Genomic DNA, 26,850 nt, shown 5'->3' with positions numbered 1-26,850 from the left:
TCTGTTTACACTATAAAGTATATTTATTTTGGTCTTCAATTTATTTCCAGCGTGCCTCCTGATAGAGCTTAGCACTTGTGATCTTAAAGACATGCCGGCACTTAATTTTTGGTCAGTTGACAAGATGCAAATAAAATAAGTTCCAGCTGCATAGAAGCATGTCCTTCCAGCTTGAAATCCCCTTATGTTGCCCCTCTTTCATGTTCGCCATGCAAACATGGAAAACGCAAGGACTTTATCCGCATCTTTGCTGTAACTAAGCCTTACAGGAATTTACTGGGATGCTGTGCAGGATGTTAATGAAAACCAGAGAATGCCATATTATGTGTCCCAGAAGTGATAGAAGCAATAATCCGCTCACGCTCCGCAGAGAACTGATCGTAGTAAAACCGTCTGCTTCAGTTTATCGACGACAAGTTTCAAGGAGGCTCCGTTTATAGAAAGTGCAGTTTACAAAACGCTTTCTTTTTTGTTTCCATAAATTATTTGATTATTGGCACTTATGCCAGCTCGTAATCTTATTGGAGTGCAAATCTACTCAATTTTTATTTGCTGATTGTCACTCGCGAGACACCATGAACAGAGTTTATGTTCATCCTTAGTGAAGGTTGTGGTTCATCTGACAGTCCAGAAGGAGGAGCAACCTTAAACCTCATGCTGCATTCACACCGGCCACATGCGGCCACAAGTCAGTGAGACTGCTGAGTCAGCTGCTCCTTGCTAAGGGCTGCCTAACCAAAACTACCCGAAGAAAACAAATAAACAAAGCCCACAAACTAAGACTACCAAGGTCCAAGCCCAAACTAACATAACAAAACCCAGCAGTCTAAGATTGCTGAGGACTAAAAGGCTAAAAGAGAACAAAACAAAACTCTGCCTGCTCCTCAGCCTGCTCCTCAGCCTGCTCCTCAGCCAGCTCCTCAGCCAGCTCCTCTGCCTGCTCCTCAGCCTGCTCCTCTTCCTGCTCCTCTGCCTGCTCCTTAGCCTGCTCCTCTGCCTGCTCCTCAGCCTGCTGCTCTGCCTGCTCCTCTGCCTGCTCCTCAGCTTGCTCCTCAGCCTGCTCCTCAGCTTGCTCCTCAGCCTGCTGCTCTGCTCCCTGCCAGCCTGTCTTGGTGTGGCCTCTTCTGTCTTAAATAGACAGGAGGTGCAAATTAAGGGACACCGACCACACCTGACAGGTGTGCTGAAGGACTGGATGGAAAAAAGGTCAGGCAGCAGGATGTAACAGTGTGTATTGACAGGAATCTGGTGATACGATCCATATCGGGATAAACATGTCGTGATGTATCCCAAGACATTATTGCACTTAAATGATGGAGGAGGAAGCACACGTTTTTTAAAGCAGAGAGAGACAGAGTGACAGTTCTCATGTAAAGTAAAGCATGATCTGAAGTGTTTTTGGGAGTATGGATTGTTAATGGACATTCTTCAGACGCAGGGAGTGAGACGGTGACTGAGGGTCCTCTATATTTGCGAATTTGGCGTATTCGTGGAATTCTCCGGATCCGAACCCCCGCGAATAAGGGAGGAATACTGTATTTAGTAAATTAATATTATTATAAATCTTTTTTAAACCGACCATAGGAGACAAAAATGGAATAATATGGAATCATTGTATAGTCTTAAAGACCCACTGTGGTGAAAAATGTGCTTTTGGTGTTTTTAACATGATCTTGTTATTTTTTTTAACACATTTGAAGAAAATTACACTTAAAATTTCATTTCTGAGTATTTTTTTTTTTTTTCAAATCATTGTGAATCAAGAGCAGATGAAAAATAACACTGCTTGCCATTATTTTAGCACCAATAATGTTAGGATGCTACTAGGATCCTACCACAAGTTAGACACACTTTTTTTATGAACTCCTGCCACTCTGCATAAACTGTCCTAAAAATGACAACAAAGGAACCACAGGGAATGCTATGAAAATAGACCAAAAGATGATCGGAGAGGGTTTTTAAATGTTATGCCACCAGAAGCGTTAATTATTTTTACCTTAAGGTCATAAAAAATGAGTATAAAATTTAAAAAATAGGTGTCATAATTTTCCATAAAAATGTTGTTATAAACCAAAGCACAGACTGAAACATACTGTGAGGGCTGCAGAGGTCAGAGGTCACAAAGGTAACGTTTGTTTGCTGTGATTCAGTTCAGCCCAACTATTTCTGTGGGACTCACTCGTGATCAGATTTACTGTACCTGAAATACGGCGTCGTAAAATAAAACTGTATTAAATCAATTGTAGCACAGTTTGATTTCATTTCTCATTAAAAAGAAGTTAATCTTATGGCTTTAGGACAGACTGAATACCCTTTTGAATGTTTCCAAACAGGTTGGCGCCTTAATTAGGTTATTGCAAAAACAAGAAGTAACAACTTCTGAAAGGTTTTGCCAAAATTTTGGTCAAAAACAAGACCTGGTTTGGTTGATCTGAGATCTTCTTGCCGGCGCCACTGCTGGAGCCAAAGCTTGTCTGCAGGTCAGGATTAAGTAACTTGCATTTTGAAACTTGAATTTTTAAGGCCTTTAGGCTGCGAGTTCGATCCCACTCTGATTTCTCAGGTGAATTGTCACTTTGTTCATTAAAAAGAGCCAAACTACTAACTGGAGAAGCATTTTCAATTAAGCAAAGCTGGATATTGATCTCAGGAAGGAAAAGGTTGAATAAAAAAAACTGCAAAAAGTTCCGGCTAAGACATGCAAACTTTTTATACCTTCTAAATATTCAAATATATTATTTGAATAATATATTCAAGGAAATAAAAAATGGTGTCCTCCCAACCCTCTGTTGAATTCTGGTAGATTTAGACTCTCAATCTCACTGTGTTTTAAATCATTTCAGTATTTTAGCATTTAAATGTTTTGGTTGACATACAGGGTTAATGGGAACAGTGAGTGGGGACACCCAAAATGTCAAAAAGTGACGCTAAAGGAGCCAGAATCAAACGTCCTTATATGACGAGTTGGGAGTGAGAATGCGTTGAAGAACAGGAAACTGAGGCTTTGATTCACACAGACTCACCAAAACTAAACAACAGAAGATTGGAAAAATGTTGCCTGGTTTCATGAGTTTCCATTTCTACTGTGACATTCAGATGGTAGGGTCAGAATATGGCATCAACACATGAAAGCATAGATCCATCATGCCTTGTATCAACGGGTCAGGCTAATGGTGGTTGTATTATGAAATGGGGGATATTTCCTTGGCTCACTTCGGTCCCCTTAGTACCAATCGATCTTGGTTCCAACACCACAACCTACCTGAGTATTGTTGCTGACCATGTCCATCCCTTTATGACCACTGTGTACCATCTGACAGCTAGAGTAACACACCATGACTCAGACTGGTTTCTTGAACATGACAATGAGTTCAATGGACCCAAATGGCCCAATAGACCCAATAGAACCTTTAGAATGTGGTGGAACGAGAGATTGGCATCATGGATGTTCAGCCGACTCATCTGTAGAAACTGCATGATGCTATCATGGACCAAACTCTAAGGAAGGTTTCCTGTGCCACCAAGGATTAAGGAAGTTTTGAAGGCAACACCCAGTACTAGCAAGGTGTACCTAATAATGTGGCCAGTGAGTCTAAATTTAAGTTATAAATCCAGCTCAAATATGACCACAATAGAAAATTGGACAAATTCTTGAATCAATTTTATTGACATCTCAATTGAAAGCTCAAATGGTGAGGAAGACTTCAGTACTACCTAATCTCATCTTTGTGGTCTTTAAAATGATTGCACCTCAGCGTTGCAGTATTTTAGCTGCAACAACCATGCAGATAAAGTCAAAAGTGCTGAAGAAAGGTTTAGGCAGTAAAAAAAGATATCTCCCAACCATTATCCTCACATTAACCGAACAAGTGTTTTATAGCAAGTGTCATTAATCATCAAGCTTCCCATCTCTAGTGCTTAAAATGTAATTATTCACTGATAAACATAACATTTCCGGAGACGGGATGGGGTTAAACCACGGAGGCCGCATCCCAACGTTCAGCTGTCAGATGATGGTTAATGTGGCGTTATGATGGAAAGAATGAGAAAAGGCCACGCCTGACATAAGAGCGGGGGGGCTGAGTGCAGGCGGAGACTTGACGAAGAAACTTTAATTGAATCAGAGGGAACAAAACCTGATGCAGGGTTTTATAATTGTCTTCGTGTTGCCTTCACTTCTCATCTAAATGATTGCAAATGGAGGTCATTACATCTCCTTTGAGGATAATTCCGGGTTTCGGCCTGATCTGAAACGACTTGAGAGTTTAGTTGAAGATGACGCCAATCCGCGGCGCTCCGGGCGCATCGGCTCTCCCGTTTCAGCACCTTCAAACAGCTTGAAGCCATCGGAGAAATAAAAATTCTTCGACCCCCCGCTGGCAGTCAGATGCCGATTTAAACCTTATTTAATTTCCCATCTTTCCTTTTGGGCTAAAAGGAAGAATCATGGGGGAACGTTTTGAGCGACATCAAAGATCCAACCCGATTTGAACTGCGGTTTAATGGTCAGCATTGTAACCATGGTGACCAGCCCAACAGGATCCTCCGCCCGCGCAGTCTGATTGGGCTGCGGTGTTCCTCTAAACTTGCTGCTTGCAATCTAAGTGGAACAAATTTGCCAATTAAGCAAATCTGTTTCCGTTCCTCCCCAGGCGCTGGCTTATCAGGCTCATTTGAGTCTGCCGTGTCCCTGCCTTCTCATCAACATGTGCATCTTCCCTATCGCTTCTCCCCCCAAAGGGCAGACTCCGGGTCCCAAACATGCATGCATATCACACTCCAGAATTATGCACGTCCTGCAGCAAATACTGGAAAAGAATAAAAGAAGCAGCAGAATGAGATAGATAAATCAAAGCAAAAAGATTAGACGCGGAAACCTCGGCGCCTAATTGCTTTCGCGTGAGAATTCCCTCAGATAGATGCCCAAAAGGTTTAAGAATCTCCACTGAAGAAAATCCAAGTTCTGGGTTTTCTAATGATCGCCGAAGAGATTAGAGGTGAAATGATTTGGTTAGTTACACCAAAGTGGACAACAGCCGAGGCTGAACGCTTTAATTAAACGACATATTTCAGCATCTGTTGTCTTCCTCTAATTCACTTTTGTCTCACTGAGCCGATAACAGAATTAGGACTAGTAATCAAACGCAGTCGCTCAAAGTGATTCAGCTTTAAATTACTTGAATCCAAGGATCACAACATTTTCTTTTTGAAGAACAGCTTCAGTCCTTGAAGCAGCACTTTAGGAACTAAAAACCTGCTTCTTGGAGAATCTGAAACCATCAGAACATTTGCAGTCATTAACCTTTAATTACACCTAACTGCATATAAAAGAGAAACACACTCTTCAGACGCGTAGCTTCCTAAACAAGTCAACGTTGTTGCAAGGAGGCGTGACTGAATGTTTCTTAGTGAAGGGCGGATCGATGGAGGACTGATCGATACCTCACACCAGACACAGCTCGTTGGTTATCAATGCCACCGAATGGATTGATTAGAAACGTGCGTCTTTTCAAGTGTAATTGCAATGTTGTGTTGGAGGTAAAATGTGCATCTGGGGTGTTAGTTTGTGGCACTAAAGGTGAGAGGAAGAACACGTCAATCCTTTACCGGTTTAGATTTATATCCTCCTGACTACCAGAAATGTAAATGTGTCCTCTATGGAGGGCATTTCTAAACCGGAATTTCTCCCGACCACTGCAGGATAAACTCCTTTTGGTTTCTACAGAGGATATTTGGAGCTTTTCGATGATACTAGATGTGAAGGGGCGGGGCTCTGGGAATTGTAGATTTTGGTAGATTTTGAACAATTTTGACTGGACTAAATAATTATATGGCAAACAATCGTGATATCTCAACACACAGTCCCCTCTTTCCCCTTAATCGGTTTTTAAAATGATACCATAGAAGTCCACCAGGGGGCGGTTCTTGCGAGTATAACTGTGAAGTGTAGGGATGTTTGGTACCAGTGCCATGTCATCCGTTTTTACTAGACCGACAAGTTTTTACCCTTAACGGTATTGTTGTCGGTGCTGACGTAGTGGCGCTGCAGTAGCACAAACACGCCGTCGGATAGGCACACTGGAAAATGTTGCTGCCAAACCATTTGCTCTGCAGGTTTTTTTGTCTGAGTGAAAAATGTTATCTGTGAATCTTTGAGAGTCTCTAAGTGTTCCCTAAAATACATTATACTAAATTGAAATCCATTCGCAGGGCATTTTTGGTCTGTTATGTCGGAAGAGAACAGTACACAAAGAGCTTTCATGCATCCATCCTTCTATCATCAAAATCAGCTGAATCCCTTTTGGGGTCACAGGGATGTTGGAGCAAACCATGTTACCACGAGGTGTACCCTGAACAGGTCACGAGTCTGTTGCAGGGACACGAACGTACAAACCTAAGGACAATTTAGAGTCTGTTTTTGGACTGTGGGAGAAAACCCACATGAACATGCAAAGTCCATACCGAATTATCCCAGCTGGGATTCGAACTTAGGCTAACCACAATACGTGCAGTTCACTTTTCAACAATTATGAGTTTACTTTGGAGCCCACTTTCATGGGGAGACTTGAGAGTTCACCTTTGGTGTAATTATAATAAAACAAATACTGGTGCTTGATTAAAAAAAAAAGTATAAAATTTGAGTTGCAAGTGAACTCTGGTATGATTCACTAAAGTGTGAATTCAAACAGTTAGTTAAAAGGAAGGGAACCAAAAATATAAAGGAATTAACTTATTTTAGATCATGAGAAGAAAAATTAAAAACACATTTAAAGCTTGAATCATGAACACTGAAGAAAAGTTAAGTAAGCGCCACCTGTGGGATAGGGGAGAGATGGGTCTTGGGTTGCATATGGTTGCTGTGAACAAGTGTGAACAAATGTTGTTCTGGACTTTCTAGTCTTTGGGTCTAATTGCACTTGTGTGGAAGGACGAGCAGTGCAGGAAGTGAATGTGGGGTCATATGACCAGCAGCTCTTTCTGCCACTGGTTCCCCCCCTGTGTTGTTACAGTAGAATTTGTTAGCTTTCTTCGTCTGTCATTCATTCATTCTTGTTCAGTTGCCAAATTTGTGAGAGCCTATCCCAGCGTATCTTCTACAAACTCTATTTCAAATGTCATTTTTTCATCTACTCTTGATTCACAATGATTTTAAAAAAATGATCAAATACAATTTCAGCTTAATCTTCTTCAGATATGTCCATCATCATCAGAAAAATGACACTAGAAGATGTTAAAAACACCCGAAACACGATTTTCATCAGAATGGGTCTTTAAGAACACTGTAAGATATGAAGGAACATCTCAACACTTAATAAAAGTTGCATTTATTTCACTTTTTTTCCCACAAACTCATCACGCACTTCGCTCCTACATTGTGTTAAAAGTCCATACCCAAACTAAATAAGCAGTTTTTTATTTTTGAGAAGAATGGTTAACATTTTTTTCTAAAAAGACTGCTATTTCTGGAAAAGTCATTTGTTTCTGCAGAGTTGTACACTCAAGCCAACAACAATAACACAAACACACCTCACACGGTCCTGGAGGAACTGGTTATAGAGATGTGGGATTTTTCCCGTTAAGGCAAACCAAACTCTGCAGCAGCTAAAGCCTTGAGTGGTCAGAAAAGTTGTTGAAATAGCAGTAAAGAGCAGGCTCTGCACAGCAATAACTTTTTTTTTTACTGTGTGTCATGAATTACAACAGGCGTGCTTTAGGAGGAAAAAGACTTCCCACTGGGTTGCATGGTAAAAGAGGTTCTTTAGTGCAGACTTTAATTCCACCTTTGGATTTTTAATAGCTTTTCTTCGTTGTGACTTCCTTTGATGTGTGCTACAATGATGATCGTTTCATTTAGAACTTTTAAACAACCTTCACAAATACTGTAGATTCATACATCTACGGTCATTTCTGTGCACAAATTTTCTGAATCTTTCAGTGTTTATCAGCTATTTTCTGTTTACTTCATTATAACTGTTTACCTTAAATAAAGCCGATGCACAGCAGGCTTTGAAGAAGCATATACATGAAAATCTGAATTGATTTATAGCTGTTTAATGACAAACTTCTGCGCCAGCGAACGACAGAGACGTTGTCGTCTGTCTCATTATTTTCACTTCCTTCAGTTGGAGATTAGATTTGCCACCAAAACCAAATGTTTAATGCAGAAAAGTGCAGCACATCCACGAGTCTTCGCTTCAGGCGCCGTGTTTCCTGAGGTGACCCATTAGCCGCTAAACTATGGAGTATATTTAATTTGCCCGGCGTAATGGTTGCAGCTTGGTACCTGTCAAGCTCAATTCTAGCAGTTTGTTATGAATATGCATTGAATCTGAAAGAAAAGCAAGAGGTCGGAGGTTAAGCTGCAGCTCATTTTCGGCCTCTATTAGGGATGCGGTTATGCTTTGTTTGTAGAACAGTTTGGTGGAAGTAAATTTATTGTCGTAATTTATTTGATACAAAGATAAGGTTGCAATGCGTTTGACGTTTCTTTTGTTTAATTAATAAAAGGCTTTTTTTCGTGTTTATTTTAATACAACCTAAATATATGTCAAATTAGTCTATAGAAATAAGCAATAAAAGACCCAAGGTGGTTCAGAGAAGGTCAACATTATTCATATTTCCTATCAAAACAAACAAATGTCCTACTTTGTCCATAGAAATGACTATCAAAGGTGTGTTTCCTGTGCATATATACACACCTACATTCCTTAAAGTCTTTTTAAGAAGATCATTTAAAAGGTTAGATGGAATCAGGTGAGATTTTTCGTTTTGTTGGAAGACCCAGTGACAGGGGCGGAGCTACGGGGGAGCAAGGGGGAAAGCTGCCCCACAATTTTTAGGTCAATATTTGTATTATTTTTGACAAAGATTAAGAAATAATCAATACCAGCTTCTTTAAGCATTGTAAAAATAAAAAAAACAATTGGTCCTATTTTAAAATGAAACCTCAAATTATGTATTAAAAGTATTTTCACACAAATTTCATGTATTTTTACATATACGTATGTTTGATCCTTTTATTTCCAAAGTTTTGTGCCCTCCTCCTGTCCCTCCATATTTAATGCTCTATCTCCGTCACTGCCCTCTGATAAATGTAATCTTTATTATCTAGACCATTTTTTACATTTTTCAATATATTTCTCTTCTTTTCGTGAGAGTTTCACACCAAAACAGCCACACAACATCATGGTCCCATCACCAGGTTTTGCCGTTTGGAAGAGTAATCCTAAAGTTGAAGGCGTTTTATTTCTTTTATCAGTGGAGATATCGTCGGTGACTCCTAAATACCAAACACTCTTTGACATACCGTAACTCTTTGATCATTTGTGCAATTCAAATCATCCAATTCTGACACAGAAAAAAGCAGCTTTTCATATCAGATTTGCACCAATATGCAACATAAAGTGTTTTAGCTGCTTTTCTCCACAGGAGAATCAACAAGAATGACATAAATTGCCTAAGTGGTTGAAGAGTTACTGCAGTTTAAAAAATGTGAACACTGGAACCAACGCTCCTGTGTTAAAAGGATTAAAAATAACCTCATGTGACCAATCAGGTCTGATTTCAGTTCCGTCAGTTCGTCCCATTTTCATGGATAAAACAGTCTGGCTTTTGGTGCCTTTCTGATGTTTTTCTGGTGTTTCTTTAGGGTTGACCTTTAAGGTCACAGTGATGAAGAGCGCTCTTCTAAGAAACCCAGAGTACAGAAGAACCAAAGTGAAGTACATCTTTGCTGTCATTCGGCGGTTCTAGTTAACATTTCCGACAATTTTTCAAACCAAAGTGTTGGAAACTTAAAATATAAGATAAATAAGCTATATTTATCCCATTTCATTATCACTACCAATGAGTTATAAAGGCTAGACTCACTGTGATTGGTTGTTGTATGACGCCATATTGGATAGGGCGATGTCGGCTACCCACTGACCCGTAATGAAACACAAACCAAGGAGTTTAACAGTTTTTGGACATTTTAAGCTGCATGTAAATTTGCATAAAACCTCAATCATGCATCAGGTATACATTCTGTTTACTATATAATGACATATTTATTTATAGAAAAGTTTAAAACGTCGTTCCTCTGTTGCACTTTGTACAGAAACATTATTATCATGACCTGGATCTTATTTTTGTTAAGATCAGATTTGTTTTTTATTTATAAAATCAAACCAAAATTAAGCTTTTTATGGGCATTTCACAGATACTGAGCCATATCTCAGTGTTTAGTGACCTTTCCAATATGGCGTCCCTCTTTACATATCTTGGAAACAGGCTAGCATAACATCCCATTGGTCACTACATTCAAAAGAGTTATTACCCATGATTCATCAGGAAGAAAGCATTTCAAACGCCACATTTGCACTGCTTTTGTGCTGGTTTTATTATTGCTTTTCATTCTTATGCTTCTTTATTCACCTTTGACATGATTACATTTCATCTTGCTCCTTTTGTGATGGTAATAAAGCATTCTATTCTATCCCCATTGATCAAACATCAAGGTGCAAACAAACTGACAGTAGAATGTGCAAAAAACATTTAAGTGGACAACTTTTTAAAGAAATCTATAATAATTTACTTCAGCAAAAATACCAGTAGTGAATCGAAACAGCCCAAAAGTGGACAGAAGTGCAGTGAATGTCTTCCCATCTTGGCTGTTTCAATCAGCTTTAGAGACAATTCAGTGTTTGAAATAAGAGTGAAAACTGTCTCTCTAAAAATCAATTGAAAGAATCTTTTTTTTTGTCATTTTATTACTTTTTGGCAAGGCCATATCACCTCTTACTAACAATTCAAAGGTAATCTCTCTCAGGCACTTGTTCAAAAGCTGCATCTCTTTCCTAACTTCTTAACTGAGGATGAAACGCTTCAGCAAAAAAACAAAAAAACCTTGAGAACAATTTTTGTAACATTTGGTTGAAAAAAAAAATCTTAAATATTTAATTGTTAGAGAAAAAATGTTTTTGTGAAGCAGCCTTGATGCTCTGTTTAATTTCAGAAATTTACACTTCTTTACATCAAATTCCCAACATTATCAGTCAGAACGAAAACAACTAGGAGCCACAATTTATCATCAACTTTCCTGTCAACACATGGAAAAATAAACACAAAGTTTGTTTGTTTATAAAAAGACATTTAAACTCTTGGAAGCAGATGAATTTACCTGAACAGAAATAAGTATTTTAGTCTTTGGTGAAAGAAAAGTTTATAATTATGTAGCTGTTTGGATTCCTCAAAAATAAATCAAAAATATTAAGATTACTATTCATTTATTTATTTATTTAATTTATTTCTTTCAATCACTGGAAATAAATTTGTAAAATTCTAAAGCAGACTTTTCAAAACTTTTTTTAAGACTTAATTGACTCCATTCATATCAGAAAAAGAGCGACTTGCTTTGGAGAAACTGGGATAATTAAAGATTGAGGCTATAAAAGGGAAAAAAAATTAAAAAAGAAGCTCTGACAGGATTGTTGTGGTCTTAAAAGCAGTGAAGCAAACTGCTGTAGAAAAAGGCTCAATTAAACCCATATGATGAAAGAGTTCTTGGACCAACAAAAGGACCAAAAAAAGGAAAAGCAAAAGGAATCACTTGTGACAAAATCACAGCTGATGTATTGATTTTTTGGGGCTCATTTTTTTTATTTTTTTTTTTTCATCCAAGCTTTGGAAGCAGCAATGCAATCTCAGGGTTTGTTTGCTGCTGTTAAATTCCCTTGGACATTCTTCCCAAACACATGCGCGCTCAGGCCCGTGCACAAGCACACGGAAGTCCCAGCAGGGCGGAGTTTTAATCCTCAAACACGCGGCCATAAATCAAACCCCAGTCTTCATGCTACAGCTCGTCCCTCTCAATGAACAGCTCATGCTACTGGCACATTAATAGCAATTTACAGAGCCAGCCATGCGCGGAGAGGAGCATCAACAGAGCGTCCTTTTTTTTTTTTTTTTTTGTAATTCCTTATTACTTTCACTAGTGCGCAACCAATGAATTGGTAACAGCGGTGGATGTGACCTACATCCCTCCCTGTGAGCTTTATCAGCCATGTTTCACTTCTTTACAAACTCCTAATCTCCAAATTTAAACATTTTTTTTCATAAAATCTTGATAGATTCTTCAAGAAAACATATAATAAATGCACAAAAATACCCTGAAAATATACGTTTTTACAAATATTCTGCTTCACATTGTTTACGGCCTTGTTATAACTGGCCTTACTGGTGGATACGAGCTGTTTGGGGGCAAAAAAATTAGCAATGAAGGACAAATATATAAAAGAATTTAAGATTAAGTGGCCAGCTGCAAAGCTTTACAGAGGATTTGGTCCTATTATTTTTGGTTGTTTTTGTACAGTTTAAATAAATTCCCAATGTTTTATGAGCCTGGGTTTGTGTTGGTGGGAGTTTTTGAGTCTGTAGGGTATTTAATTTCTTTTTTTCTACCTTTGTGTTACATCCTTTTGCAAGCCCGTAGACAGAGGTGTAACATAAATTGGGGGCTCGTCCGGGATCATGGGATATCAGCGGAGGCTTACCTCCGTGCAAACAAGGAGGCAAATTTCGGATGAACTCATGCCGCTCTGCAGGAAATATGTACTTAAAAACAACAGAGGATTTTTGATTTTGGCTAAAAATTGCAAAATCCTAATTAAAAGACCACTGGGAGTCTTATAAAATAGGAAAAAATATAGTAGGAGCGGGACTTTTTTGGGTATTTTTTGATTAATTTATTAAATCAACAAGAATATTTCTTTATAAAGTCTCAACGCCTTTGCTCTGATCGTCAACACACCAAACCACCTCTAGCGTTTGCAGACCTTTATGAAACTTAATCATGTGGAAGAAAACGTTTCAGTATTTTGAAATGATTCTCTTAGATTCCTAAATAGTTTGAGTTTTTATAAAACCCATTGAAGTTTATCAAAACAATTTCTGCAAAAAACCACAAATTCTCCACATTTTTCTGCAAAACTTTCATCAAATTATTAAAAACGAGAAGTGAACGAAGAGCGCAGAGACCTTCCAATCTGTGAATAAGAATAAATGTTTAAATATTTTTGTCAGCATTGATATAAGAAGGTGTCTTTATTGTGAGGCACTACTAAGTTTAGTGAATGAAAATAACAGAGTTTTGTAATTTCATCATCTTGACAAAAGATCCAGTGTAAATCCAATACAGAGTTGTTTTGATCTCAAGGCCTTGAGGGCAGCAGCGCATTAAAAATCAACCTTCTACAGAGCACGTCTTTATATTCTCTAAAGCTGGAATTCATTGTTGATGCACACAGTTTGTTACACAATTCAAAGCAAAGACTGAAACTCAAGCCTGCAAAGAAAACTTGTACAATGAGCTTGTTTAAACAATGTCAAACCAAATGATGCATAAATTACATCTGTTTCTGTTCTACAACATTCAGCCGTCCTGACTGTCTGCAGGGAGGAGAAAAAACTCCTTTTCACCTCCATCTATCATTTTTCTATTTTAAAGGCGTTCCCAAGTGTCTTTTAATTATGGTTATGTCGTTTTAACCCAAAATCAAAGTTGTTTTCTGGGACATAGTTTCTGCAGAGGGGCAGGAATGTATTAATAATTCATAAGTAGTGGGCGGGGCTGTTGGTGGAGAGCAACCCCGCCCCCTTTCATCCCATTTCTGAGAGCTCTGTTTTTACTAGCTTACAGCCTCTAACTTTAGCGATGCAACAAACATTTGTACCAGTAACTGCATTTGTTACATAGAAAAACTTTATTTTTGTTGTAAACTAACTTTTGGGTTGTGTTGTCTTTCAATTTTAAAGCTAGTTTATATGTGAGCTTTGTTTTGTTTGGTTTATTTTGTTTTATCTTTGCTATATTTTCTATATCTGTTACACTTTTCCTTCCATCTACTAAGTTATGTTTTGTTTTTGTGTTTTGATATTCATAAAAAAGGCACAAGCTATGAACAATTGTGTGCAGTAAATTTGAATGTAATGTGACTTTTCTAGAAAAAATATTGTTTAATTTACATTACATCACATTTTTATTTTGTTTTACTTTCATTTATGTAAAAGATCATTTTCCTTGTTTGATATATTTGATTAAATTTTGTTTATTTAGCATTAGGGGCAGATAATATAAGTTTTCTTCTTTCTGCTTCTTTTCATGTGTTAACAGTTAAATGTTTATTTAATATTATGTTGATGGTACGTATTGTTACTAAATGAAATACAATTTAATACAAAATACTTTTTTTTTTTTATTTTACTTATCAAATTGACTCTTTTTCTAATCTATTTTTTTCATTTGCTACTGATTCATTACAATTTAATGAAAAAATATATTTTTTAAATGCTTATTTTCTTTACTTATGTCCTCCATCATTAGAAAAATGCCACAAAAACACAATTTTCTTCTTTTTTAAAAAAACAAGCTTCTATATTTTATTTGGAAATTCCCTAAATCCCAACGAATCTTCTCACAGGAATCATCTTCGACAGAATTTACCCACACAAGTATCAGATCTGCCACAAAGACGTTATGTGAAGCAAAACCAAAAGATCCCCAACACTGAGCCCTGAGGTATCCCTGTGAAGAGTCGATAAGATGAGGAGGTGTGTCTTTGCCGCGTAACTCTTCCAGCCATGATTCAGGCGTTGAAATACACAAGTCTGAGCGAGCGGAGGACATGATAAGTTGTTGACTGTGTCAAAAGAAGCGTAGAGGAACATAAATGCTTCTTGGGAGGCAAATGACAGTTATTGGCAGATAGCAGGAAATATCTATAAATATAAATAAAAAGGAAATGGCTTGAATGGTAAAAGTGAGGTCATGGGACCCTGTAACCTTATTTTACATCTACATGGTACTGGTAAAGCAATCTAATGGCAAAAAAAGGCAACTAACCCATTTTTGTGTGATCCATGATTTTGGCTGACAGCAAGTTAATTATATAATCCAAAGAGTATTTTGGGTTGGCGCAGATGAAAGGCAGCTGGAAGTCATCTGCCGTGGCTGCTGGATACATGAGGCTGTCTGGTGAACAACCACATCATCCGAAATCACCATGAAATGTTATCATCAGATATTCTGACTGAAAAAGGGGAACAGTCAGCATCAGTCGCAGCCCACTTTCCCCACATTATGTCTGATGGCAGGAGGGGATTTCAGATGCTCCCAAACAGTATTCAGAGCTGAGCACCAACCTCACAATGTTCTCCATGAATCTGTGTTGATGAAAGGCAAATCTATGTACCAACATTCACATATTTAAAGACGCACTCTGATGAAAATACATTTTTTTGGATGATTTTACCATGTTTTGGGGGCATTTTGTTCAATAACCGAGGACATATATTAAAAAAATTAAGTATTTGTTTATTCAAATTAATCAGAAGAAGAGAAAAAGTGCAGTTTGAAAAGATTATATTAGTAAGGTTCTGTTCAATTCTGATTAGAAGTGCAATAATTAGTTTTAATAACAATTCGATCTATATAATGATGTCATAGATGTTGACCTAAAATCGATCCAGAACTTCTTTGACCAAAACTTCAACCAGATAAATACTGAACAGTGCAGGTGAAGTTGTCCAGATTCCTTATATTTCTTGCAAGATATAAAAGTATAAATTAAACCAATAAGTAAACATGAATTAATGTCAAAGTTTAGTTTCATAAAGTTAGACCAAAGTTGTTTTTCCACATTTTTGTTTAATTTTACCTTGAAATCCTTTTGAGATTAGATCTGTTATTTAACACAAGAAAATAATATGCCCCCAATTTTTGAGTCATTATTACTATAATTTAATCAAAATTATACAAATGGAACATTACTAGAACATTTCACATTTCTTCGCTAAACTCAAAGCGTTTCCACACATTGAATTATGGTTTAGCGTTTTTTTCTGCCATCACACGTGTTGTTTACTGTGATGATTGTGTTTACATTGTAGTAAAATAAATCTACCATACCTCAATAGGGCTGCCACAAATGATTATTGTAATAGTCGACTAATCACAATTAAATTTTCCCCGATTAGTTGACTAACAGGATCAAACTGGATGTAAAACACATCTTAACCATCATTATCTTTAAACTTGAAGTGTTTAAGTTTAGCTAAAATCAAAGACAGTTGGGATGATAGTTTATTGAATCATACATCTTCTTTACTTCATTGGCATTAAAACAAGACTTAAACTGTAGTTTTTTTTTTGGATGGTAGAAATAGAAATTGATTAGTTCTTGCACCTAATTCATCCACCTGACGACTAGATCCATGAACGTCTTTGTTTTCCTCGTCTGAGCTGGCTCAAAAATGTACATCTGGATAGCTCCAATACTGCTCACCATTTTTACTCCAGGGGCGTAACTACATGGGGGGCCAGGGGGGGCAGCTACCTCTTTCCAAAAACCTTTGTCCCCCACAATTTTTGAGTCAAAATCACTATCATTTTTGATAAATGTTTAGAATTCAGTAATACATGATTTTTATCATGTGCCATGTACCAAATTTAAATTTAAATTACTGCAGCGGTAATGTTAAGTTGGGAGTGTGAGGGGCTGTAAGCTAGAGGGAGGGCTGTAAACAGAGAGCTCTCAGCAATGGGGAGGGGATTAAGTTGCTCTGTGGCAAAGGTCAATTCAGAGGGCAGAAACTGTCCAAGAAAATTACAGATTCTTTCAAAATTTAGGCTAAAAAATGACAAATTGTAATTAAAAGACCACTGGGAACGCTTTTGGAATAGATCAAAAAATGATCGGAGTGGATCTCTAAACTTTCTAACTGATTTGTTTCTGACTGTTGTTGTCTTTACACCCTAATTTTTCTAATTACGTACAAATCGTGTTCTTCTTTTAAGGTGGAATGGCTAAAAAACGAGGATCCTCTAAACTATGCTGATGACAGCATCCTCGATCTGAGAGGTGACCACAGCCTTATCATCTCGGAAGCTCGCCTCTCCGATTCTGGGAACTACACGTGCGTTGCCAGCAACATCGTTGCTAAAAGACGCAGCACCACAGCCACAGTGGTCGTCTACGGTAGGACACCAGGGCCAAAATCTTCATGCATATAAAAAAAAATCTACCTTTAAGGCTTTGTTTTGCACATCATACATATTATTATGGATGATTGTTTATGATGTGTTAAATGTATTCATGAGTTATTAGAAACTGTGACACTTCAATACTCTAAGACTAAATAACGTGCTAAAATGTCATATATCTGCGCAGCAGAAAGCAGAGTTTCAGCATTTTCGTAGCTTGAAGGAGAATGAAATTATTCTCTTGTTTTCACAGCAGCTCTCTAAAGAAAGCCTCCAGGTTGAGGGTTTCTGCGCCTTTTTACTGACCTCTTGTCACGTTGTTGACAATGGCTGTAAGAATTCGTGTGGTTCTTTTAGGAAACATGTCACAGAGTCCCATCTATCAGTAATTCCTGTTACTCTAATGAAGTCTGTGACAGGTCCAACATAGCCAGTAGTCTCTGAGAGCCAAAAAAGAAAGACATTTCATACTTTTCTATGGAAGCAGATAAACAAATTATTCATCCATAACAAACTACTGTAAGAAAATGGTCTTAGTAAGCACTGAAAGAGCAGAAATCTGATTTTAACACACTGAAAAAGCTTGCACTCACTTTTATGTCTATAATCTCTAATCTTCTGTCAGTGAATGGAGGCTGGTCTTCGTGGACAGACTGGTCCGCCTGTAGCGTCCGCTGCGGTCGAGGTGTTCAAAAGCGCTCCCGGACGTGCACGAATCCAGCTCCTCTCAACGGAGGATCCTTCTGTGAGGGCATGTCGGTGCAGAAGAGCACGTGCAACACAGTGTGTCCAGGTAAGAGCGTCGGTCAGCTGAGCCTGCAAAAAAGAAAGTAAAACAAGACCGCTCACCATCGGAAGAGAAGATTTTTGACTCGAAAATTGACATTCAGCTTTCTTTGTATAGCACTTTTTCTGCTACAACATCTCAAAGTCCACAATAAAAATAAATTACAGTAAGACAAAAATAGTAGTAAAAATAGCAAATAAAATAAATAAAAACACATTAAAAACCCAGCACACATATGTATCCCACAATTAAATCAAATTAAATACTAGTAAAAATGTATAAAATCAAATTAAAACATGTAAAATCTACGTAAAAAATTGTGTAAGCAAAAAAAAGTTGTTTCAATGAAATTATTTCTTAAATATTTACATTTTAAATAATTTTCTTAAAGATGTTTTGCTCAACAGGATGTTCAGGACTTATCGTCCTAAAACAAATCAGCAAACACTCCAATCATCTTTTGATCTGTTTTGATTTGCGTTTTTTTCTTTTTCAAACAGCTTTTTTTGTCGTCTTCTCTGGATTCAAATGCAAATTTAAGCTAAATGCTCTTTATATATGTCCTCCATTGTACAAAAAAGGCCACAACATCATGTTAAAAACAGTTTTTTTAATATTTTAAACCAGCTAAGAACCGATGCTGTCGTAACACTCTCAGACCCTTAGAAAGAAGTTCAAAAATTTCACCATTTTGCCAGATTTTCTTTAAGTAAGCAAAAAAATCTGCCAATGAGGCAAGAAAAAATGATCTTACTGAGACTTTTTTTTTATTCTAGTTACTCAGACATGTTTTCTCAAGATTATTTTGCTTGAAAACATAAGATTATATTTCGTACAAGACAGAAAATAATTTTATTTTTCTTATAACATATCTTATAACTATATAACAATGGTCTTTTTACTTTGTTAAGGTTCAGATGCAACCAAAACATTAAGAAATGGAGAAATATGTCGTACAAATGTGTGAATGCTAAAGTAGCATTTTGCTTTAAACTTTATGATCATTTTGCTTATTGTGATTTCACTTTTCAATGTTAGTATTGTTTATATTTTAACAATCCAAAAATTGAATTTTAAGAAATCGTGAGAAGTTTAGTTTTGCAAAAAAAATAACAATCATCTTTTTAAGACAGTTATTCAAAGCAAAATATAGGAAAACACGTTAGTGACTGACATTTCTTTCTTAAAATAAGAATTCTTGATAAGACAATTTTTCTTACCCCATTGGAAGATATATATATATATATTTGCTTTTTTTGAAGACATTTTTTTCAAATTTTAGGAAATTTGGACGTATATTTAGGGCGACTGTTTTTTCAGTGAAATCCATATTTTAGTATTTTCCTCCAGTTTTAACTCTGACTGTTAACTTTGTTGCATTGTTCATTAATAATATAGTTTCCTTAAAAGTAAATGTTCCCTATAAATGTTACTTAGCATCCTTTGGCTGCTAATAGTACAAATTCATAAATGTTGTTTACAGATTTTGGGCTGTGTTGATTTTTTTTAGCTTATTTAGTAAAAGTTTACCAATTTTTTCAGCTTTAGCTGTCAGTATTCGCTTGTTTCAAGATTTCTTTTTTTATCTTAATTTCCTGATTTAAACATTATCATCAATTTTAGGAAAAAGCAGAGCAGAATGACGTCATTAAACAGATAAAATAAATCTCAAAGAAGATACGTTTCTTTGTGTGCATCAATCAGGTGGGGAATGAATGACACATAATCTAAAGAAATTTTGAAAGTTTTTCTTTTAAATAAAGCAAATTTAGTAAGAAAATACTCAAGGCTGCAAACATGGGGAAGCATTGACCCAAATTCAAACTTTATCAAAAAAGAATTTAGGAACAAAGCTACTGAAAAGCATCAAAGCTGCAACAACTTAAAGAACAATCGGTTATTCTGAAGCTTTTAGGATAAAATATTCAACTATAAGATCTTTATTTTAAGATAAAATTTGATCATCAAGAGGTAACAGAAATGTGCAGCATGTGGCTCTTTCAAAAGTAGAATGTGCCCTCTAGTTTTCTTGTTTTTTTGTCCCCTTCGCCCTTGGAGTCATAACTGAGAATCCTGTCAGACCTGATCTCAACGTCTGCAGCTGAGAAGAAAGAAAACCCGACGATGGCGGCAGAATAACTCAAATATAAATCAAAACAGCAATTACTCCTGTCAGCCGTGGTCATTATTGCCCCGAAGACGATATTGCACACAGAACTCGGCACCTTCAGACGTGTAACAACATCTCGAGTTAACCAGTAGCCTTCCAGAGAAAGGACTCTTCTAGCTGTTGATTTTTTCTGTGTGGGAATCATTCAGCTAAAAACATAAGACCAAAAAGCCCCAAAAGTCCAGCTTTTCTACATCCTGGCTTACTTGACCTATTTTGTTATTTTTATTCATGAAAGAGTGATCACATATATGTTATGTTAGCCTAAAAATATATTAATTTACCTTTTTATTGCCAATATCTTGCACAAAAGATGCTTGTTTTACCCTAAATATATGAAATATTCTCACACATTTGGTTTATTTCAAGTATAAAAAATGATGGAGTAATACAATGAAAAAAATAGAAAACAGATTTATCAAACCTGTTTGAGATTTTAAGTCATACTGATGAGAAAATAAAGGAACGGTCATAAGTAGTCATATTTGTAGCAATAACCACCACTAAAAGCACATTTTTCAGAAAAAAGTACATTAATTGGCCTGTTTTCTGCAGTTTGATACTAACTCTGACCCTTTTCATAAAACGGGTCTTCTTTGCCTGACGTCCAAACTGTCAAAAAAGCCATATTTTTTACGTTAATCATAAGCTCATATTTGCAGCTATACATAGAGAACACAGATGTCACATCATAGAGTTTGATATGTTGCTTGAGTTTTGAAGAAGCACGCTTTTTTTTTCTCGCACTATTTTTTTTTTTGTTGTTTTTGTATAAATATTTTACATAGTTGCATTAATTACAATTTTAAAAATGTGCGCATTTTGTTGATGCTTTTCTGTTATTGCAGCTGCATATCCTTCATTAGCAAATATATAGGTAGTAACAAAAATAACTAAATAAAGTACAGTTTTAGTCTAGTGTCTAATATACATTGTTTCACCATAATCTGTTTTTAAAAAAGAAGCATTTTTTTTTATTTATCAGTTACCAAAGTGATTCAAAACAAAAAGACAAAGAAAATTCAGGACAAATTAAGAAAATTAAAGAAAAACAACATAATCAAATTCCAAAAGGCAAAAAAATACCTAAAATTGTTATATAAGATATTTTCAAAATGGCGGCTTTTCTGTTGGTTTTATCTCCATAGCAACCATTTTATTTTTTGGTCACCTGAGGGTAACGAACAGATCTATGTGATTTACAGAAGAATTGGCTAAAGTAAATTTTTGGATTTCCTTGGCAACTGAGGTTTTTTGCTAACCACGCCCACATTCCTAATTTGTTCATATCATATGCTATATCATTTCGTTTGGCTTTAGCCAATGATTCATGTATTAGAATTTAGCAATATTCTGGTAAAAAATGTCCAAGTAGCAAGAAAAAAAACACTCTAGCAAGCTCACCATACTAATCTACAGACTTTAAAATCAATATGTTTTTCTCAAATAGATTCTCAATGATGAATTAGGAAAGTTGTACAATCAAAATCCCTTGAAGGCTTTTAAGTTTGTTGCCTGTACCAAAGTTTTTTTTGGCAAAATTCAAGATGGCCTCCTCCTGAGGTCAAAGGTCAATGAAACTTTAGTTGTAGTTGTCAACAAACATATTTAGGGAAAATATGAAAATTGCCAAACTTTAAACTTTCACATACTGATGCTAAGCATTAATTAGCCACCAACTACTAATCAATAAAAAGCCATTCTATTAAAATATGTCTTCATTTATGGTCAATCCATTACACCACCAAGTCAAGGCCCGGGGGCCGGATCCGGCCCTCCGAAGAATTCTATTTTATTGTTATTAATGGCCTGATGTTATCTTGGGCTTATTTCTAAGTTGTATAATTTTAACAAAACATATTTTTATGGAGTGTAAAATATTGAAATGTATTTAAGGTTTAAGTTGATTTATTCTGGGATGATATTCCTGCCTGTTTTTATCCATTGTAATGTTAAAAAGTTACATTTTTAAAGTTTGAAAAATTTAGTTTTAGATTGTTCAGTAAATGTTTACCCTGTTCAGCCCACAACCTAAGGTGTGTTTTGGATTTGTGCGATTGAGTTTGACGCCCTGCATTAAAGAATCATTCAGAATATTTCACTCAACAGTTTGTCACATACATAAGTTTATTGGATAAATGGCTAATTTGAATTTCAATAGCTTGTTATCCTGTTTTGTTTCGACATATGCTGCCACTTTCATGCAAAATATGCTTTTTTATTTCCCCTTAAGCATTTTAGCCATTTTTGTTTAAATAGCTAATAAAACAAATCACTAATAAGTTGCTCAGTTTATTGTAGTTGACCTGTTTCTAAATAAATATGCATTAAATTATGAACGATTTAATTGATTGCACAGTATGGATAGTATTTTTCCCAATGCATTTGTGTGTAAAAAAGACATCATTATCATGTACTATCAGATATAGGTAACAGTTGTTTCAGTAGAATATTTCTGTTTACTCATTTTAGTTTTTAAGTTTTTAATACTGGAGCAAATATGTTAGACCAAATAATCCAAAATCCCTTTTATTTTAACAATTGATTACATTAAATAAACCATGATTTTTTTCTGCTTTTTCCTACAAATCTCCAATCTGCTTTACTTGATTGCAGGATAACCTTTTGCGTTCACTGTTTCTGCAACGCCTCAGTGGCATCGCTCGTGTCAGACAGCCAACGCACTGAACCGTTCAAATCTGCAAACAAAGACAAAAAAAAATCTTGAATAATGGCACATTTGGCTAAAAATAGGTGAGGTGAAAAGCAGTCACGGCGAAGGAAGAGCAGAGGTTTTATTTAGACAGGCTTAAATTGATAGTTTCAGCTGCTGCAGACTCTACGTTATCAGAAAAAGGCAATGCATTCCGTCAAGCCATATCTCCTAATACCTTGTGAAAAACGCTTTCTATTGAGTTTGGACATACATCATGTGCATGATATAGCTTGGGAGGAGGGAGCTAGAAACAATTGGACGCTGCAGAAATACTGAATCTCACCAAATATTTTTGTCGAGTTTCTAAATACTCAAGACAAAACTAACATACCAGTAATTTTTCAGTAAGATTTAAAGAGCCAATACGAAGTGGGATTTTTCTGATGACCTTACATCGTATTTCTAAGTATTTATCTATAAAAATTGTTGTGAATCATGTGCTGTTTGACAAAGATTGTATTTGTTGATTCCTCCACTTGTCGACGATTAGATCCATGAACGTCTTCGTTTTCCTCGTCTGAGCTGGAATCTGGATCGAAACTCTACGGCTAGATAACTCCAATACCGCTTGCAGTCTTTCTTGCACCACTGGTGTTAGGTTGGACGTGTGAGGGGTTGTAAGCTAGCAGGAAAGCCTGTAAACAGAGAGCTCTCAGTGTCAGGGAAGGGAAGAGGGGCGGGGTTCTTCCACCAAAACATTCCCACTAAAACTCAGATGGCTAATTTGCAAAAACTGGCTATTTTACCAAGACAAGAGAGAATAGAATGTGTAAGATCATAGATCTTGTTTTGAGAGAATATCTCTTTTATTTCTTAGCACTTTATTTTAACTTAAAGTTGTTATTTTTGTATGCACATTAAAATAAACACAGTTGCATATCCCACAAGTTATAGCAAGTGTCAGTAATAAAAACTTGTTTCAAGACCTCCAGGCTCAGGTCACACACTTCAACTTTTGCACAAAAAGTTAGTTGGAATTTCTAAAAACTACGACCACTCTGCAGGTGTAACCGGATCGATTCTGCGTTGTGTTTATTGGAACGAAAGACGTGGAAGCACAGCAGCACCCTCGGAGATCACCTCCATTTATTGCGGATCTGACAATTTTCCAGAAAGGAAAGACACAGAAATCACGGTGTTAGCTGCCCGTTTTAGCTCCTCTCCCACCGAACAGTAAAACAGGAAGGGGAGAGGGAAAGCGAGCGCCCAACATATAAAGAAGAAACCACAGAAGAAGAACAAACTAAGGAGGGGTTACCCAACGGTGAATTCAGGGGGAGAAATAAACTTAGAGACAGTCAATATTTTGTGTAATTAAAAAAAAAAGATCTAATCTCGTTACACAGGCACAGTCCTAAAAATGACTTTTTAGATTTTGACTAAAAACAGCATCATGGTAGTTCAAAGACCACCAGGACCCCACTAGAACAGACCCAATCAGAGTGGGACTCCAATGACTTTTAGGACAATAAATCTTGAATATTTTGAGTCATTTTCTTTTGAAAACATCTGATTTTAAGTGATATTTTAAATTAAACACATTTTTTTCTTTAGGTCATATTTTTGAGCATATTTGTTAATAATGAGTGTTCTTTTTTAAGAAACAGAATTGATTTGTTTTAGGCTCAGTTGACTCAAACAGTACAAATGCATTTAACAAGAAGTTTCAAACCAAAGATGCATTTATATATAATGTTTAAAACATAATTATCTTAAACTGTGTAATTCTAGCCATCAAGATGATTATAGCCTACAAATAGGAATATTTAAATTGCTGTAGATGTTAAATATTGACATGTCAGGAGTAAAAATGTATAAATTATACTACACTTGTACAGAACTTTACTACCGTCTCAGAAGGCTCAAAACGCTTCGCTATCACAGTCTCATTCACACACTGATGCCACACATTCACTCAACCACCAGGAGTAATGAGGGTTGCCCGATGATAGCATATTTTCCTAAGTATAAATCGCAAGAGCAAAACTAGTCTATTCAAGAAGAAGAAAACCATATATAAGTCTTTTTGGAGTATAAGTTACACTTTTAGGAGAAAGTCTGACGTTCCAGAACAAATCCGCCAAGCCCAGCGTAGCTAAGAAAAAAATAAGAGAAATACAAAGATACTAATTGATCTGAATAAGAAAATTATTGGGTTTAAGAGTAAAACAATCAGATTCTCGTCCATGTTTGTTTTGCACGACACTTCTTCTGCTGCTGTAAGTAGCAAATCTTTTGGATGCAGCACCCTCTAGTGGCTGTTAGAGGAAATAGCAGCTAAATGACAACCGGTGTTTACTGGGAAAAAAACAAATTTATGACCCTATTTATGTCTAAAAAAAGCACAAATAAGTTGCTCCTGAGTATAGGTCACACCCCTGTCTAAACTATGAAAAAAACTGCGACTTGTAGTCCGGATAATACGGTACTTTGACACGTGGGTGGCCAAGGTGGGAATCGAACCTGCAATTTTCTGACCAGAAGTTGACCGCTCTACCTCTGTACCAGATAGCAATACATGCTTACATTCACACCATCCTTGACAACAAAAGTCTTGACACTTATTTTAGTATTCCGCGTTTAAAATATTTGCGTTCATGCGTAGTTACACAAGTTTCTATGGGTTTTATATACAAACTGCATGACTACTCAACATGCATTGCAAGTTAAACTTGATCAAACTTTGATCAATCCTCAGATTTGGTAGTAATGTATAGATTTGGTTTATCTAGTGAACCTTTATGCCGATCTCGTGACACAATGATAATCCGTATACACCATTACAAGGACGCTAGCAATGAACCACTTTAACATTTTGCACTTCTAACTGTAGGCGGTGAAAATATGCTAGTAAACAATAGAAAAAAGAAAAAGAAGCCCCTCCCTGCTTGTCCATTGTGAACGTCGTGTTTAGTGCAGTCTTAAACGCGCATCAAATGTAGTGTGCACGTAGCTTCAGACATAAAATTTTTAATTACAGGAACAAGAGACTTAAATATAAGCATTTATAAATAATTTTATGGTGTAATTTTGTTTTTAGATAAAGAAGGACATCACATATTTTAAGAAATAATTCCAAGACTACCATAGTTCTAGTGGTAGAATTTATTTTTCGCTTATAGTAAGTAAAATGTATTTTTTAATTAATTGCTTTCTTACTTTTATGTTTCTTTTATTGTATTTTATTGATTTTATACTTCAATAAAGTACAATAAAATACAAACAAAGTACATTAGGTTGTTGTACTTTGGTTGCTCCTGCTTTTATAAGTGCTTTACTAATTGATTGATTGAAAAATATCTTGAATTCTATATTTTCAACTTGTTTTCAAAGAACATTTTTCTAGTGAAAACAGGCTGGATCATCAAACAATCATAGCTTTTGGATTCCAGAGATAAAAAAACGTTTTGAGAAACAAATAAAGTACACGCTCACACTGTGTTTTGAAGGCGTTTGCCCCGAGGTTCCAATCTGTTGGCAAACAGATGAACATCGGGGTTATAAAGGGTGGGAAAAGAAATCCAGCTTTGTTTGTTCAAAGCTGAACTCGGATGACTCAAAACGATGACTCTCTGTGTTTGTGTGCGATCCTCCAGTGGACGGCGGATGGGGGGAGTGGAGCGAGTGGTCGGAGTGCAGCTCGGACTGCGAGAGGCAGCGCAGCAGAGAGTGCACGGCTCCAGAGCCCAAGCACGGCGGTCGGCTGTGCGACGGGGTGGCGGTGGCGACGGACAACTGCACGGGCGGCCTCTGCACTCAGAGTGGGCATCATCAGAAAGCAGATTTGCTCAGATCGGGATTGTTATAATCATGCACACTACATATACACAGATGAGGCTGTATAAGTGTGTGCTTAAGGATGCAACTTCAAATTTCAATGTTTCCTTTTCAGATCGGAAGCTGCTTCATGATGCGAAGCAACAGGGTGAGTCTTTCTACTCCTAAGCTTAAAGAGTTTGATGTTTTTCTTTTACTGTGGCTTTTTGTTGGCAGCTAAAATACATGAATTATGAGCTTAGTGAATCTTTAATGCCAAATCGGATCGTCTGCACAGCCCGGGCTTGTATGGTTCTGGGACTGCAGTCAGACAGCTTCTTGTCCTCTTTTAAACCCTCAGCTGGATTCAGTCTAAACCATCCAAACGGAGTAAAAAAGCC

General features: G+C 36.6%; 1 protein-coding gene across 2 annotated transcripts in view; it reads left to right on the top strand.

Annotated features, from left to right (window-relative positions):
* The window catches only part of LOC112163497 (netrin receptor UNC5D), a 79,697-nt gene that overhangs the window by 4,035 nt on the left and 48,812 nt on the right, over positions 1–26,850 (top strand). For both annotated transcript variants that reach the window (XM_036214516.1, XM_024299923.2), the window contains exons 3-6: positions 16,835–17,015; positions 17,646–17,813; positions 26,290–26,454; positions 26,586–26,618. In XM_036214516.1, the coding sequence (XP_036070409.1) occupies positions 16,835–17,015; positions 17,646–17,813; positions 26,290–26,454; positions 26,586–26,618 (547 nt within the window). The remainder of the gene's footprint in view (positions 1–16,834; positions 17,016–17,645; positions 17,814–26,289; positions 26,455–26,585; positions 26,619–26,850) is intronic.

The sequence above is a fragment of the Oryzias melastigma genome, linkage group LG12 (assembly GCF_002922805.2).
Source record: "Oryzias melastigma strain HK-1 linkage group LG12, ASM292280v2, whole genome shotgun sequence".
NCBI lineage: Eukaryota > Metazoa > Chordata > Actinopteri > Beloniformes > Adrianichthyidae > Oryzias > Oryzias melastigma.
This window is presented reverse-complemented; position numbering and strand designations above follow the sequence as displayed.